Below are 16,683 nucleotides of genomic sequence, written 5' to 3'. Positions count from 1 at the left end.
CTAATTTGTTTTAGATTAAAATTAAATTTTAAGTAACGGGATGTACACAAGAATTGAAATATGTCAGGAAAATGTGTATAGTTTCCCTACATTGTGCCACGTTTTCCTGGGTTTTAATATAGAGAAAATGCTTTAAAAGATTACGTCTAGATTACACCGTCAATAATAGGGACAGTACTTTTGAGCAGTAATATGTGGGAGACGTGGTTGTTCGAAGTCGCTGATTTAATGATTTAAAATGTCTTGACACGGCTTTAGGCCCGTAACAACACTGTAGCAACAAGCTAAGCTAAACCTAGCTAAGCTTTTTGGCGGGGGGTAATCTAAATTAGATAACAACAGATAGCAATTCGGTTTCTCTCTTCTCGATTCGTCGCGCCATCGTCCTCTTCAGCCAATGAAATGTCTCGCCTCACGTACTCACTTTTTAAATCAGACTGGGAAAGGGCTCTTCAGAGTCGTCTGCGTCCACAGTTCAATATGGCGATTCTTCTGTTTTTATTGATCTCAGCTTTTAGTGCATTTGGTCTCGGCGCAGAGGACGTACAGATTCAGGAGCGGCTGTTTTTAAATTCTCTGGGTCTGTCGAATCGCCCGAGGCCTTCTGGTCGCGTCCCTGTGCCCTCGCTGTTGTGGAGTATTTTTAAGAAAAGTGAACAGAAGACACCGGACACTGAACCGGACCCGTGTACAGTGCCGGAGTACGGAGTGAGGGGCAACATCGTCAGATATGTCCTGGACCAAGGTTAGTTTCATCACATTAGGCCTCGCCTATTTCCTTAATCCTTACATTCCTTAAAAACTTAATCTTCCATGTGGAAAATACATATATGGACATTATATATTGTTTTTAAATCCAACTCAAAGGGGAAATATATTAGTGTATTTGACATATTATCTACCTCAGGCTACAAATATTTAAATATGTTCAATAATTTGTTCAAATATGTTCAGTAATGCCCTAAATAATTAATTTCCCTCACTTAAGCAGATTTCATATATATATATATATATTGTGTCTTCGCCATACAAACTAGTTTAAATATACTTATTAGGCCACTTTATTTTTGCCTGTGATATATTTAAACCTATCCTCTAAACGTCATATTTCACACTTTTTCCACACAGGTAGACTCATTTCTGATCCGAACAGCCATGATGTGGAGAAGCATCTGTTCTTTAACATGTCTGTGCTGGAGGACGTCGAGCAGCTTTCGTTTGCACAACTGGAAATGAAGTTCAAACCTGATCTTTCACACGTGTCCAGTATTGGTGAGCACACCTTTAGCATGCACCTCTACAAAGTACTGAGGGCCTCGTTAAAGGGCATGAAGCATGAATCTAGCCGCAGTTTGCTGCTGTCTCAGTCTGTTCAGTACACTCACAGCACCACAGTACACTTCAATCTGACTAACCTGGCGGAAGGGTGGAGGAAACCTGGTAAGAACTATGGACTTGTGCTTGTGCTCCAGTCCATGCAGCTAAGCAACAGTTTGGACCCACTGGACTATGACCCTGGCCTTGCAGGGATCCCTGAACTTGACACCTCGCTGGTGGTTGTGTCCTTAAACCCTTACCAGTGCAGATCCAGGAAGAAGCGAAGTGCCTACTATGTTCCAGTTAGTCCCAGTAATGTGTGCAAACCAAGACGTCTGTACATCGACTTCAGAGATGTTGGTTGGCAGGACTGGATCATTGCGCCACAGGGTTATGTGGCTAACTACTGCCATGGAGAGTGTCCTTTTCCTCTGAGTGAGAGCCTCAATGGGACAAATCATGCCATTCTGCAAACACTCGTCCATTCGTTTGATCCCAAAGGAACCCCTCAACCCTGCTGTGTCCCGGTCAAACTATCTCCCATTTCTATGCTTTACTATGACAACAATGACAATGTGGTCCTCCGTCATTATGAGGACATGGTGGTGGATGAATGTGGCTGCAGATAAAAAGCCAATGTTTGATGTTTTATTAAAATTTGTACAATAAACATAACTTTTTCAAAATAGTTAGTGGTGTATGCTGTCGGATTTTTGTTTTCTTAGTACTATAGGCCTAGAGTATGGAAAGCTGATTTCTTTAAATTATTTATGCAATGAGCATATTTTTCCCTTTAAAACACATTTATCCTTTAAGGGCAGCATGGTGGTGCAACAGGTAGTGTTGATGTCATAGCTCCAAGGTCTTGGGGTTGGGTGTTTGAGCTTGAGTGTGTGTGTGTTTTCCCAGTGCCTGTGAATTTTTTTGGGTGCTCTGATTTCCTCCCATGGTCCACAAAACGTACATTTGTCGGTGAACAGACTTCTCAAATGTGTCCAAAGGTGTGAATGTGTGAGCGTGTGTTGGACTGGCACCCTGTCCCCAGTATGTCCCTGCCTTGCTCCAAGTGATTCTGGCTAGGCTCTGGACCCACCTACACCCTGAACTGGATAAGCAGTAACACAAAATGAATGAGTTTATCACTTAAGGAGATGCAGATTTAACAAATGCATACAAAAGTAAAGTTGAACAAAGTAGGCAATATTTTACATAATTTCGTTCTGATGTCTCCTAGAAAACCCCAGGTGTTTGTTTTGTTCATATTTGAGGGTTATTATTATTGCTTGTTTTTTGCCGAACTGAGAAGATAACCAATAATTGGCTAAAATATGGACAGGGTTTTGTGATTTTAAACATACTCCGATAGTACCTCTCACTACTTGCTTGGTTCTATACTCACTGACCAACACGTGGATTGTTCTCAGAACTGCAGTGAAACCAACATGTATATGGTGTTTTCATGTGTGCAGTGCTGGAACAAATGGATCAGACACAGCAGTGCTGCTGGAGTTTTTAAATCCCTCAGTGCTATTAATAGACTGAGAATAGTCGCCCAATCCAAAAAAAAACAAAACATACAGCCTACAGCATCCTGTGGGCAAAGTTCTGTGCAGCAACAGATGAGTTATGGCTTCTGACTTTTCACCTAATGAGGCTAACAAATCATGCACAGCAACGGATTCCAGCTAGAAATTGTAGAAGTACAAAGTGCCCATGTATGGCCATTAGAGTTGAGAGACTAACATTACTGATCTTTATGAAACCTATCATACATTCAGGGGTATTATCTCACTTTCGCATCATTTGTCATGTATTACTCCATTCCCTACACTGGTGGGCGCTGTATGCCCACATTTTGTCCATCAACGTTGAATATTTAGTGATACAATTCCTGACCAAATGTACACATTGCATGTGCTTAACCTCAGTTCTTCTTGCGTAAGATTTATATAGGATTTATAAATAAACAGTATTAAATACCTCTTATATGTTTACTATATGAGTTTAATGTACGCGTGGGTACTTGGACACTATCACATAAACCACGTGCTATTAATACCCCCCTTTCACACCAGGAGTAGTTTTTTTTTTTTTGAGAAGTTGGTGAATTAACTCGTGACATCACCGAGTCACTATAAGGAGAGAGAGGGGGTCCAAACCTTAGTTCTCTGACTTCAGATGTGCTGCGTCAAAGCAATTACATGAGCGAGTTACATAAACCAAGCTCACTCTGCGATTCCTCACTTCTGAAACGTTTCACCTGTAGGTGTAGGTGTGTGGAATAAGGAGGGGGTCCGTGCTTATGGACGTTTTGGTTCGCATTCATTAGCTGTGCGGTGATGCACACTGAAGTGGTAGTCTGAAATCCGAAGGTTGAAATGGCGAAAAGGAGCTTCTAACGAGGGAAGTGTTCTCACAGGACTGTGAGCTGTGAGGAGAGAAGTGGAGAGAGGGATGTGCATGGAGCAGCAGTAGTGTCGCTGGACTTTCTCCTCAGAGCCAACACGCTCTCTCACACACTCCCCTCAGCAGGAAAGCTCTCCAAACGCAGCGAGGTGTTCCACGCCAACACTACTCTGAGAGTCTGAGAGGAGTTCCTTGCGGATGACCTCCTTTATTCGGACGGATATTTCAGCGGAGACCTGCTTCATTTATTCATCGACAAAACGGTGTTCGGCTAATTGTTTTATCTTATTTGTTTTAAGGCGGGTTTTTTGGTGGCGTTTCTCTTGTATCCATTTTGGTGAACAGTTAGAGACAGACCAGAGGTAGGTAGTAATTAGCTCAGATATATTTACAGAAGAAAGTAGAATTCTGATGGTATTTGTACATTCCCGGGTATGATTCTACTTCAGTACTTTAGCCAGAAACCCAATTTATATTCAGTTAGCTACATTTAGCCTTACGATTTACATAGCACCGTAGGCTAATGAGTTTATTGTATGGATGTTGTTGATTGTAGCCCTTTTTTATGACCAGTCACCACTGACTTTTGAGCCTTAAACTTTCCAGGTCATATTCTGATATCAGTTTGGTGTGTTAAGGACATTCCACTGCAGCTCTTTTGAGTTATTCTGTCCGTTTTTGAGCTACTATTTTTAAATTGTCCAGTTATTTTTTTATTTTTTTCTGGGAAGGTACCTTCACCATTATTTTACACAACACAACGTTCACCTGAGTATGGACTACACTGCCCAACTCTGACTATGAGTGGCTCCTGCTTCATTTTAGCAGCACAACTTCCCACAGGAGTCAAGGTCAGTAATGACTGATAGACGAAAGCTCTCATCGTTGGACGCCTGAAAGAAACAGGGACATACGGACAGTAACGAACATGGCCGAGTGGATCCGGAGGCGTGGAAGCGCGTCCTGGCCCGTGGCCGTGTGATAGAGGCTGTGGCCTGGCTCTGGTGTCCAGGCGGTGACCATGCGCTCCGCCGCGCCGCGCGCACTGCCGCTGCTGCTGCTCGTGCTCAGTTACGCGCGCCTCGGAGGCTCCACGGGGCTAGTGCCCGAGCACGGGCGCAGGAAATACGCAGCGCCGCTCTCCCAGAACACGCTCGGCGCCTTCGAGGCGCGGCTTCTGAACCTATTCGGGCTCCAGCACCGGCCCAGTCCCAGCAGCACCGCCGTGGTTCCACGGTACATGCTGGATCTGTTCGCCGCTTACTCGGTCAACGCGCAGCCGAAGCGCGCCGCCGCCAAGCGCGCTCTCGGAAGAGACTCGGAGAAGTCCGCGAGCCGCGCGAACACTATCAGGAGCTTTCACCATGACGGTAAGCAGTGCACTGCAGTTAATACCGGTTAGAAATTCTCTCTCTCTCTCTCTCTCTCTCTCTCTCTCTCTCTCTTCTTGGAATCGAATACAGGGACATTTATCACGCAAGCAGTCTGTTTCTGGATGTTTATTGAGATGTTTGTGCTGAAAACGCGGTGTCCTCATGAAAATAAGTAACAGGTGTAGCCACCAACGCCAGCCGTGCAGCAGTAACACGGACTTCAAATTCCAGCATTCAGCCACAAACACACATGTTCTCTTTCTCGTCTATAAACAAGTTTTTTCAAATGCGCATGCGTCTTAATTACATACACTTTTAGCAACACGAGTTCTTGGAATTGTAACTATAGTGCAACCCCTTAGAAACGCTTTTAAACAGGGTTGCCGTCGTAGAGAAGAGAGCCTAAACTGGGCAAAGAAACATTTATGCTTCACAACCAAACGGGAATAACAACTTTTATTCAAATTTGGTTAAATTAGCTTTTTTTTTTAAATGAAAAAACTAAAAAACTTAAAAAAAAGTGGTTTGAGATCAGCTATAATTTGGAATGTCTGTCATCATGTATAACATGTGAAAATGGTCAAAATAAAGACAGATATTCTATAATGAACCATTTAGAGAAGGAAAGTTTAGTCCAGGTCTAGGCTTACTTCACATTTGTGAATGAGCCTTAGGAACTTTCTTTGGCATTAAAACTGCATTTAGACTCCAGTGCAGTTCTAATGAAGATGGTGTCGCTAGCAGGAGGTCATGCTTTCCCACTAACTGTAAACACACAGTGTTTGGAATGTATTACAGCTGGCAAGGGTTCACAGACCCCATGTTTCAGTGCAATCAGTTTGCACAGAGCTACCTTTGATGTTATTCAATGAGACCACCAATATCAGCAGAACACCCCTATGAACAAGTATATGTCGTACATTTCTAGATATATGGGCATATGCTGAGTTTACTTCATCTTTTTCAGAATCTACGGAGGATCTGTCAAGTCATGGCGAGAAGACTATTCAAAGGTTCCTTTTTAATCTGAGCTCCATCCCCCAACACGAGTTTGTCACATCAGCTGAGCTGAGGATTTACAGGGAGCAGGTCATGGCTGCCAGCAACAGTAGCAGCAACAGCAGCACAGGGTTCCATCGCATTAATATCCATGAGGTCATGAAGCCAGGGCTGCCTTTTAAAGAGCCCATCACGAGACTCCTAGACACCAGGCTGGTTAAGCACAGCCTGAGCAAGTGGGAGAGCTTTGACGTAAGTCCAGCAGTCTTGCGGTGGACCACAGAGGGCCACACCAACCACGGCTTTGTGGTGGAGGTGGTTCACCCTCTCAGTGCAGACGGGGACTACAAGAAACATGTCAGAGTCAGCAGATCACTGCACGACAGTGAGGACTCGTGGCCTCAGATGAGGCCGCTGCTGGTGACGTTCAGCCACGACGGCAAGGGACATGTTCTTCATACTCGGCAGAAACGGCAAACTCGGGCCACTAAGCCCAAAAAGAAGCACAAAGCCCACTGTAAAAGGCATGCCCTCTATGTGGACTTCAGCGACGTGGGCTGGAATGACTGGATAGTTGCTCCTCCGGGTTACCATGCCTTTTACTGCCAAGGAGAATGCCCGTTCCCTCTGGGGGACCACCTCAACACCACGAACCACGCTATAGTACAGACATTGGTCAACTCAGTGAACAGCAATATCCCCAAGGCCTGCTGTGTGCCCACAGACCTCAGCCCTGTCTCTCTGCTTTACCTGGACGAGTATGAGCGCGTGATCCTGAAAAACTATCACGACATGGTGGTGGAAGGCTGTGGGTGCCGCTGACGGACATTAGCATTGACTTGTTAAAGCAAAGACACTTTATGTCCCAGTACTACACTTTTATTTATGCTAAAGTAAATACACATATTTTGGAAAATAAAATATATAAAGCTATATTTATGTCCACTAATGGGAAAATAAATATTTTAAATGGAGTTGAACTAATGTATATTTTCTGATGTACATTTCAATTAGTACAGTTCCGCACATGAAGTATACTGCTCCGATTTTGTATTTATTTCTGTAATAACCACTTTTAGTAAATAGTTTGTATCTATTTATGTCTATTCATAAATATATATTAGATTTGTAAAACGTAAGAACACCGAAGATAGATTTATGTGTCTCCTTTAATTGCTAGAGTGGAAAGAAACCGCATGACTAACATACTACATTGCTGAACGTGCCACTGTTACTGGTGTACTATATTGACATACTGTTTCATATGGTAGTATGTGGTTACGGTGGGAGTTTCAGTTTCCTAAAGAAGCCCAAATTTATAGATATTAAAGCTATGATGTGATTTCAGTTTCATCTGCGCCAACTGTAGTGTCACGTGGAGCAATGGCGGGAATACGTTCAGCAGAGCCATTCAAAATTCTCATCATTAGGCCTTTGTTATAGTGCGAAGCAGTGGTGAATGTGAATGCACTTATGTAGAAGTAATGTGACAGGTAGTTGACACTGAATGCTCAGGAACTTCTGTTGGTGTAATGAGATCCACAGTATGAGCCTAGATAATCTACCTATAGCCTTACAGACCGGTTACTATGTTATTTTCATCCTGATGCTTTTGGTTTCTACTTCATCACCCTTCATACTGGAGTGTACTTCGTCGATTCTCCCTAACCAAATTTGTGCTGGCTTAAGCGCTGATCCCTCAACTCTTGAAGAAGTGAGGTTCCTTGTCATATATTTGCCTTAAAGAGTACAGAATGCAATTTCCATGCTGCTAGACAAATACCATAGCATTTGACCATTTGAAAAATCTGTTATGTTTTGTTATTTCCTCTCATTTGGAGGTTTACGTGGTCAAGACGACTGGCTAAACCTCTCAGTGCTCATTTACTTGAACTTATGTCAAAGGATGTATGAGAAAATAATAAACAGCTCTTCTCTAGGAGTCTTTAACCAGATTTATTGGTGCTCAACAGCAGTAAGGGTTGACGTAAATGTGTGTTGGAATGTTTTTATTTCTACAGAGAGTACACTAAAGATAGCTGGGTTTAGTTAAGTTATTTATTCCGCTGGACTCAGTTTTCCTGATGGTAAACCAGGCACTTTAAATGGCATGTGAACCAGGGACAGGACAAAACCTTTATAAGGTCTCAATTGGGCTTCAGTGTCCCAGGAAATTCAACTCCACTTCTCCATGCATCATAAAACCAGGTCTATGGGAAGTCCTTGTTTTATCTCATTTACAGCTTTCATTAAAATGGAACTTGTCCTTCCTGTCTGGTAAAATGTTCTGACATGGGAGTTTTGTGAGGAAAGATGTTCAGAGTTCATTAGCAGGTCAGTAACACTATGTTTACTAATAGCCCTGGTATGGCGTGCAGCACATGGACACTCTTTCTGCTTTTAAATCATTGTGTATGGTTTACAGATGTTGAGGAACTGACACACCCAGATTATCAAGGTGCATGCTGGAGAAACCAAGAAGTGTTGCCCACTGATCCACGATGAAAGTACTATGACCCACTGGTGGAAACTGATTGACTTGTGTGTGCTGTAAAGAGTCTGACGCTATAGTTATAGCCCTGAAAGATGCATAACCATTACAATAGTGTTCCGAATGCCTGTGACATTCCAGAGATAAAGAGGTGAAGATGGCCATCTTTATGGTTCATAATTTGTGTTGAGACTATGTTAATGGTTGAGATAAGGGCACAGGAACTTCCCAGCCGCTGCCCAAAGAGCGCTCCTCCAGCCTGATGGCACAACAGATAATCATCTGCTTTTATTTGGGCCTAAGCCAAGTTCAGTGGGAACTGTCTGCTTCTCATGCAATTTTATTGCCTTGATCTGAATATAAAGAAAAAATGTTACAGTTTTTTAAATGAATGTTTAACTTTGACTCTACACTGAGTGATACTTTATTCAATCAATCTAAAAGCTTCATATACTTTTATTGCAACTTTGTAGCATGTTTACGTCCATGGTTAAATGCTTTAGACTACTGCCCTCAGTTTGAATGGTCTTCCACTAAATGGATGTGTACTGACACATCATGTAAAGCTGTAATTGGTTTGATTCAGAGTAGGCCATTCTGATTCAACTTCTGTAATCCTCCTCTTAAACCCTCCAAAGGAAATTCCAATAGTTTTTTTTTTTTTAAAGCATATAGGTTGTTGTAAACTGTTAAGATGTTGACAAATTCAATATCAAATTCTGAGTATCCATGTGAAACTACATCCAGATGTTCAGTGTGTTATGGGAAAAATATGGTGTATATAAGTATAAGGAGGTAAAAGGGTTCAGTCTCATTCAATGCATGTACACAACTATTTTTATATATAAAAAAAACATTAATTGAAAGTGTTTTTTCTGTAGCATTGGCCCTGGGTCTAACAATGTCTTGCACCTGTATTTATTATTTACTTCAGAGTGTTTAGCATAGACTCCTCTTTCTGCCATTCCTCCCCTTCCATCTTTTCCTCTCGCTCCATCTGTCACGTGACCCAGAGCTGCACATGTGCACAGAGCACTGGCCTCTTTAGAGCTCCAGCAGGGCCTGATTTTGGGCGCAGGGGTTTGATGGAGGGAATTTGTCCTGAAGCCTCTCATTTAGCTCATAACCATGAACCAGGATCTCATCTGGACTGCATTTGCACCGTAGGGGCCTGACCACAGTGCTAGGAAATCATAGGCCCAAAATTGCAGCGCTGCAGATGCAGTGGCCAAATGTTGGTATTTTTATTTACTTCAGGAGGCAACGAGTTAATTTATATGCATGCAAACGCTCGACTGGGAGTGCGGCTCACAAAGCCAGCAGCAGAACATGGCCTGGTGCCTGTGAGGGTATTAGACCCTTGCTAGTTTAATTGTTTGTTTTCATTGCTTAAGTGTATAAACTTCACATGAGCCAGTGAGTGTGGAAACTCCTCTCTCATTCGACATTACAGGGCGCTTTTGCACAAACTTCTGCTTTTCTTCACCCAGGCAAAGCACAGGCTTAATGCACAGCTGTGCTTTGAGGAGTGAAGATTGCTTCGGGTCCATTGACCTTGTAGAACGTGTAGTTCCATTACATTATTCCATAATTGGGCCTGTCATTCATGAATATATGACTGCTTTTTTTTTTGTGTACATAATTACAGAGGGTGTGGAGAATGAAGCCGTTTTACCAGATAACCTTCTGGTGGATCCCAGGACCTGTCATAGGATTTGACATCCAAAATAGGATGAGTTATTCTACATCTTTCTACCAATTACCCTTACATTTATGACACACTTTTCCAGAGTACTTTACAATTACAGTCACATTACAGAGTTAGGCAAATAAAGGGTTAGGAGTCTGGCCTAAGGCCTAAGGCCTCTTAACGTGATGCGATTGCCAAACAATAGTCTTCTGCGTTTAAAGCATTGTGACCAACTACATTACGCCTAACTTTTCTGCTAGGCTATTCAACCATTTTGTACATTTTGCAATTCTTTCTGGTAGGAAGCTCTCCATGGTCCCCTGTTTACATTCCAGTGGTTGCAGTAAGGTAGCCGCTTTGCTAAGCGTCGTCTCCAGGTGCAGAGCGATTGCCGAGGTAATTACAGAGGAAATTCCCTAACCACAGTGACAGTACCTCTATGAGGAGCTCTTACTGTGTCATTTACCTATTCTCCCACATAAGCCCTCAAATACCATCCTTCACATGAGTCAAAGCCTCTAGTGAACATATGTGTTTGCTCACAGAACACACCCTTGAACTTGTGCTACCCGGAGCTACATTTCTGCAGATGGACTTAAGTAATGACAGTGTTTCCTAATGGAACACTGCAAAAATGGACACTGTACAAGCAAACGAAGAACACCACCAAAGTTCTGGAGCTGCTGTAGCCATCTGTTTAAGATGTTTTTTATGACTGCTTATCATTATTATTTCATGCTAACTGTCATGGCTGCTACATGCCTTGCTGTGAGAAAAAGCTAAATTCTTAACTGTCTGTCAGTCTGTATCCTTTACTATCTATCATCTAAGATCCAAAGCTTTGCAGCAATAAGTGCACCAGAAAAAAATTACATGTAAATATTATATACTCAGTATATATATGTGCTTAGTAGATCTGGACAGTACAAACTATAAAATTATATATCCAAGTCAAGGAAAATAATTATACACATTCTTCTCAAGTTAACACGGTTCCCTGGAGTCTTCATTAAAAAAACAATGTCGTGCTTTGGTCAAAGTACCATAAGGATCAAACGACACAGCACCATTCTCAACCTGTGTAACCAGCCCTGTTCAGAACAATAATGAGCCACAGCTTGCTTCAGCCTGAGCACACAGGAGTGAGGAACTAGGAGCAGAAGCTCTAATTTTTAACTATATTTGTCAGGTTGTCTTTCTTCTCCATCCACGTTTCTATCTTATTTAATCACCACACATTTTCTGTTTGTTTTACTCTATTTAATCTAGTCTTTGTGCTCTCACTTAAACCCATGTCTAATGCTGTGATTAGCGATGCCTAGAAAAGGAAGCAGGACAACTTTAATGTCTCAGCATTTTACATAAAAAAAAATGTTAAAAATCACAACAGCTGGGACCAGTCACAGAAAACTGACTGGGTCGTTTTATTTACTTTGTGGGTTGATAGGCTCCAGATCCCCATCTTAATGAAGTCATTCATTTTCTTAGTATGACATTTTTAAAGGGCCCATATCATAGATAAGCCTTCAAAGTTCTTACAGTCTATATTTCAAAATTAATCTTATTCACAAATGTCACAAATGCCCAATATACTGATATTAAAATGCCACTAACACTTGTCCTGAAGAAATTGGATTGTGCTCCAAGGCCTCACCCAGCACAGTTCCACTACTCTACTGCCTAATGCTGATTGACTCCATATCCCTCTAGCCAGTGCTGGGCATTAAGTATTGTGACTTTAGGCAGCTGGTTTTAGTATCCAGCATTGCTTTCAATGCATTTTTATAATAGAATATATAAGGAAATTCAATACAGAACACTTGGGTCATCAATGGAAACATGTTAAAGCAGCTGAATTCACTAATTAGAAATGGATGGATATGCAGTGTCTCTGGATTTATTCATGCCGAGGCTGATGTGGTGGCATTGATTTAATCATGAGTTGTAATAGGGTTACCCTTTTGGTTTGGCTGCAGGGCTGAGAAAGCCAATATAAGGCTTATGATTCACTGCTGTATTCTCTTGTCTTTGATGTGTCCTGCTTCCTTCTATCCTGCTTGGTTAGGCTTTGAGCTTCAGCTTCCAGTTTTATCTGATGGATCATATTTGAATGCAGGTCTGTTTGTAGCTATACATGTTTATAGAATTACAAATGCTCACCTATGGCTTATGGAATCACTTAGGGCTTTTCCATGCCACATTTACAAATGTGTTTCAGATTTCCATACATATAATTATTACAATTAGCCAATTATTGGAATAACTTATTGTACTTTTATATTAAACATACAGGGAGTCATTTGCCATCTTTGTCTGTTTTGAAATGTAAACTGTAATATGTGAGTAGGGCTTTATTTATTTTGACATTACTTTTTTCAGTGGTCACGTTCCCAATGTCTGTTTCCAGCATAAACCACTGATGGCTACAGAAATTATAGAGAACCAGGATGATATAAACTTGTAAAAAACCTAGAGAATTTTTAGGGATAACAAAAGTAAAGCTCTAATTCAAACAAAGCCACTGCTCTGCCCTGAAGAAAGTTTCTGCCCACGGTTCCAGTGATGCTAGCCCTAACCATGCGAGCCCTAGAGCAGCTAAGGTATAAGACAACTCCACCAGACCCAGCTCACTCAGCTCCTGATGCTCACTGCCTCTGCTCCACATGCTACAGAGCTGTAATTTCATGTGCCTCTGGCTGTATCCGAGGAGATTTATTTTGTGTAAATACATGCTTTACTTCCTCTAGATCCCACCAGCAGATGGCAACCATTAGTCCATCTCACTTTAAACAAAATACGGGTCGATATAAATACTTTGCTGACCACTTCAACGTGTGCGATCAGACTTCTGTCTGCAGATTGTTACTCCATCTGAATGGAGTGACTGGGAGTGGCTGAAAATAGCTTTACATGCAGGCTCACTGTGCTGGGCCCTGCTGGTGATGTGCTGCAGGGATTTCCTTCAGTTAAAAGACCATCCAGTTTGTGTGTGTGTGTGTGTGTGTGTGCGCATGAGTGCATGAAGGCATTCTTTTAAACATGCTTTTATATCTTTATATTGCCTACATACTGATGATACTGAGTATTCTAAACAGAACCTGTTCATGTTTCAGTTTGTGCCTTGCTGTTCTTAACCTGTTAGAGAGCGACGCTTAAACATCTGCTTCTGAAGGAAGAAAAGGAAGAAAAATGAGTGGTGAGTGCCAGGCATATTTGTAAATGACTAAGACAGCTGCAAATATGATTTACTATTGAAGCTATTGGCATGATATAAACCTTAAAATGCTGAATTTCAGTGAACCTCTACACCTAACTCATCCTGCAGGTTTAAAGCTTTTGATATGAAACCAGTTTAAGAATGTTTGCTCAAGAATGTTTACAGCTTTAAATATCTTGATATGAGCGTTTTGGGGAAACAGTCATTATTGTCCAAGAAGTCCTGAAATATTTAATGGCAGGATGTACAAAAACTGACATGTGAAAACGTATGAACATGCCTTTTATGCCATCTTGACGTTCACTAGATACCATTGTGAACACTAACTCCCTAGCAATTACATTCAGTGCTGTGGTAACCATGAAACAGGACTCTAGCAACCACCTTCAATACTACAGTAACCCCTTGGCAACACTTTTGAAACAACCAGAGGCACAATAGCAACCATAAGTACCATCACCTTAGCAACAACTGCATCTGCCTAGCTAAAACATTCACCTTGTTTTCCATGACAGCAAGGGCCATCTTTGTTCACTTGGTGTTAGAAGAAGGCAGAGGATCCTATGATTTTAATAAACACACAAATTTTTCTAGACTCTAAATTCAAAAACCCAGGAGGAGGAGGAGAGTTTGAGGCCACCACAATTTTTACCAATGGAGATAGCAAATAAATTAGTTTGCCAGCTTCATATTTGAATTTTCATTTTCATTTTAACAATAGAAGCAATATGCTTATTTGACCCATTAAAACCTGGAAGTACAGAGAGCTTCTCATTTGACCACTGAGGCCGACCAACATGGCGCTTGGAGTGAAGTCAGTCATGGCGCTAGTTGAGGTTGATATTATTTTTCTTATCGACTTTCCACATTTGCTTCTTATTCTCAATTATCATATTCAAAGGTTTATTTATACCTTAAAAGTGTACGTTTATGAGGCTAATATTGGTGTTTTTTGCCAGCCTCTTATTTGAACTTTGTGTTCCACATTAAAAAGATTGTTTTATGGGTTGAAGTCACATTAAACAATTATATATGTATATTATATATATATATATAAATTTTTATTTGAGTTGTGACTGACAAATGAGTAGGTCCCTAACACAGTGGCAACTCTATACTGCGATGTCATCTGCAACCCATCTGCTTTCATTTAAGGCTGAAATTAAATTTTGAAAAACAAGTCTCATTACTTGTTTTCATTTGTTTAAAACTTACAAAATACATTCTATACTGCTGTTTTTTCACTCACTATCCACTTTAGTTTAAAATGTGCTTTATAAATAAATACTTGCTCATATTAAATATATACACCTTGAATATTACACCTATATCACCACCTTTTTTCCTCCCTTTCTTCTTATAAATCACACACTACACAGACTTACACACCCCAGTGCAGCTGTTATCCCACTCTTCCTCATATTCATTCATTCATTCATTCATTATCTGTAACCACTTATCCAGTTCAGGGTCATGGTGGTTCCAGAGCCTACCTGGAATCATTGGGCACAAGGCAGGAATACACCCTGGAGGGGGCGCCAGTCCTTCACAGGGCAACACACACACACACACACACACACACATTCACTAACACACACAGACACTTTTTGAGTTGCCCATTCACCTACCAACGTGTGTTTTTGGACTGTGGGAAGAAACCGGAGCACCCAGAGGTAACCCACACTGACACAGGGAGAACACACCACACTCCTCACAGACAGTCACCTGGAGGAAACCCACGCAGACACAGAGAGAACACGCCACACTCCTCACAGAAAGTCACCCGGAGGAAACCCACGCAGACACAGGGAGAACACTCCTCACAGACAGTCACCTGGAGGAAACCCACGCAGACACAGGGAGAACACACCACACTTCTCACAGACAGTCACCTGGAGGAAACCCATGCAGACACAGAGAGAACACACCACACTCCTTTAAGACAGTCACCCGGAGGAAACCCACACAGACACAGAGAGAACACACCACACTCCTCACAGAAAGTCACCCGGAGGAAACCCACGCAGACACGGGGAGAACACTCCACACTCCTCACAGACAGTCACCCGGAGGAAACCCACGCAGACACAGGGAGAACACACCACACTCCTCACAGACAGTCACCTGGAGGAAACCCATGCAGACACAGGGAGAACACACCACACTCCTCACAGACAGTCACCCGGAGGAAACCCACGCAGACACAGAGAGAACACGCCACACTCCTCACAGAAAGTCACCCGGAGGAAACTCACGCAGACACAGGGAGAACACTCCACACTCCTCACAGACAGTCACCCGGAGGAAACCCACGCAGACACAGGGAGAACACACCACACTCCTCACAGACAGTCACCTGGAGAAAACCCATGCAGACACAGGGAGAACACACCACACTCCTCACAGACAGTCACCTGGAGGAAACCCATGCAGACACAGAGAGAACACACCACACTCCTTTAAGACAGTCACCCGGAGGAAACCCACACAGACACAGAGAGAACACACCACACTCCTCACAGAAAGTCACCCGGAGGAAACCCACGCAGACACGGGGAGAACACTCCACACTCCTCACAGACAGTCACCCGGAGGAAACCCACGCAGACACAGAGAGAACACACCACACTCCTTACAGACAGTCACCCGGAGGAAACCCACACAGACACAGAGAGAACACACCACACTCCTCACAGAAAGTCACCCGGAGGAAACCCACGCAGACACGGGGAGAACACTCCACACTCCTCACAGACAGTCACCTGGAGGAAACCCACGCAGACACAGGGAGAACACACCACACTCCTCACAGACAGTCACCCGGAGGAAAACCCACGCAGACACAGGGAGAACACACCACACTCCTCACAGACAGTCACCTGGAGGAAACCCATGCAGACACAGAGAGAACACACCACACTCCTTACAGACAGTCACCCGGAGGAAACCCACGCAGACACAGAGAGAACACACCACACTCCTCACAGAAAGTCACCCGGAGGAAACCCACGCAGACACAGAGAGAACACACCACACTCCTCACAGAAAGTCACCCAGAGGAAACCCACGCAGACACAGAGAGAACACACCAAACTCCTCACAGATGGTCACACGGAGGAAACCCACGCAGACACAGAGAGAACACACCAAACTCCTCACAGACAGTTACCCGGAGCTGGACACAAACCTA

The 16,683-nt window shown here is 42.7% G+C and overlaps 2 protein-coding genes across 2 annotated transcripts; both read left to right on the top strand.

Moving 5' to 3' along the window:
* The first annotated feature begins 349 nt into the window (after positions 1–349).
* gdf3 (growth differentiation factor 3) lies at positions 350–1,974 on the top strand. The gene is made up of 2 exons (XM_066684732.1): positions 350–745; positions 1,129–1,974. Exons 1-2 carry the CDS (start codon positions 403–405, stop codon positions 1,944–1,946), a joined length of 1,161 nt encoding a protein of 386 aa, XP_066540829.1. The 5' UTR covers positions 350–402; the 3' UTR covers positions 1,947–1,974.
* A 1,525-nt stretch (positions 1,975–3,499) lies between these two features.
* bmp2a (bone morphogenetic protein 2a) lies at positions 3,500–8,340 on the top strand. Its single transcript, XM_066668104.1, has 3 exons — positions 3,500–4,085; positions 4,455–5,093; positions 6,064–8,340. Exons 2-3 carry the CDS (start codon positions 4,745–4,747, stop codon positions 6,915–6,917), a joined length of 1,203 nt encoding a protein of 400 aa, XP_066524201.1. The 5' UTR covers positions 3,500–4,085; positions 4,455–4,744; the 3' UTR covers positions 6,918–8,340.
* The last annotated feature ends 8,343 nt before the right edge of the window (positions 8,341–16,683 follow it).

The sequence above is a fragment of the Hoplias malabaricus genome, chromosome 1 (assembly GCF_029633855.1).
Source record: "Hoplias malabaricus isolate fHopMal1 chromosome 1, fHopMal1.hap1, whole genome shotgun sequence".
NCBI classification, from domain to species: Eukaryota; Metazoa; Chordata; class Actinopteri; order Characiformes; family Erythrinidae; genus Hoplias; species Hoplias malabaricus.
Note: the sequence above shows the minus strand (reverse complement) of the source record. Positions and strands in the feature narration are given on the sequence as shown.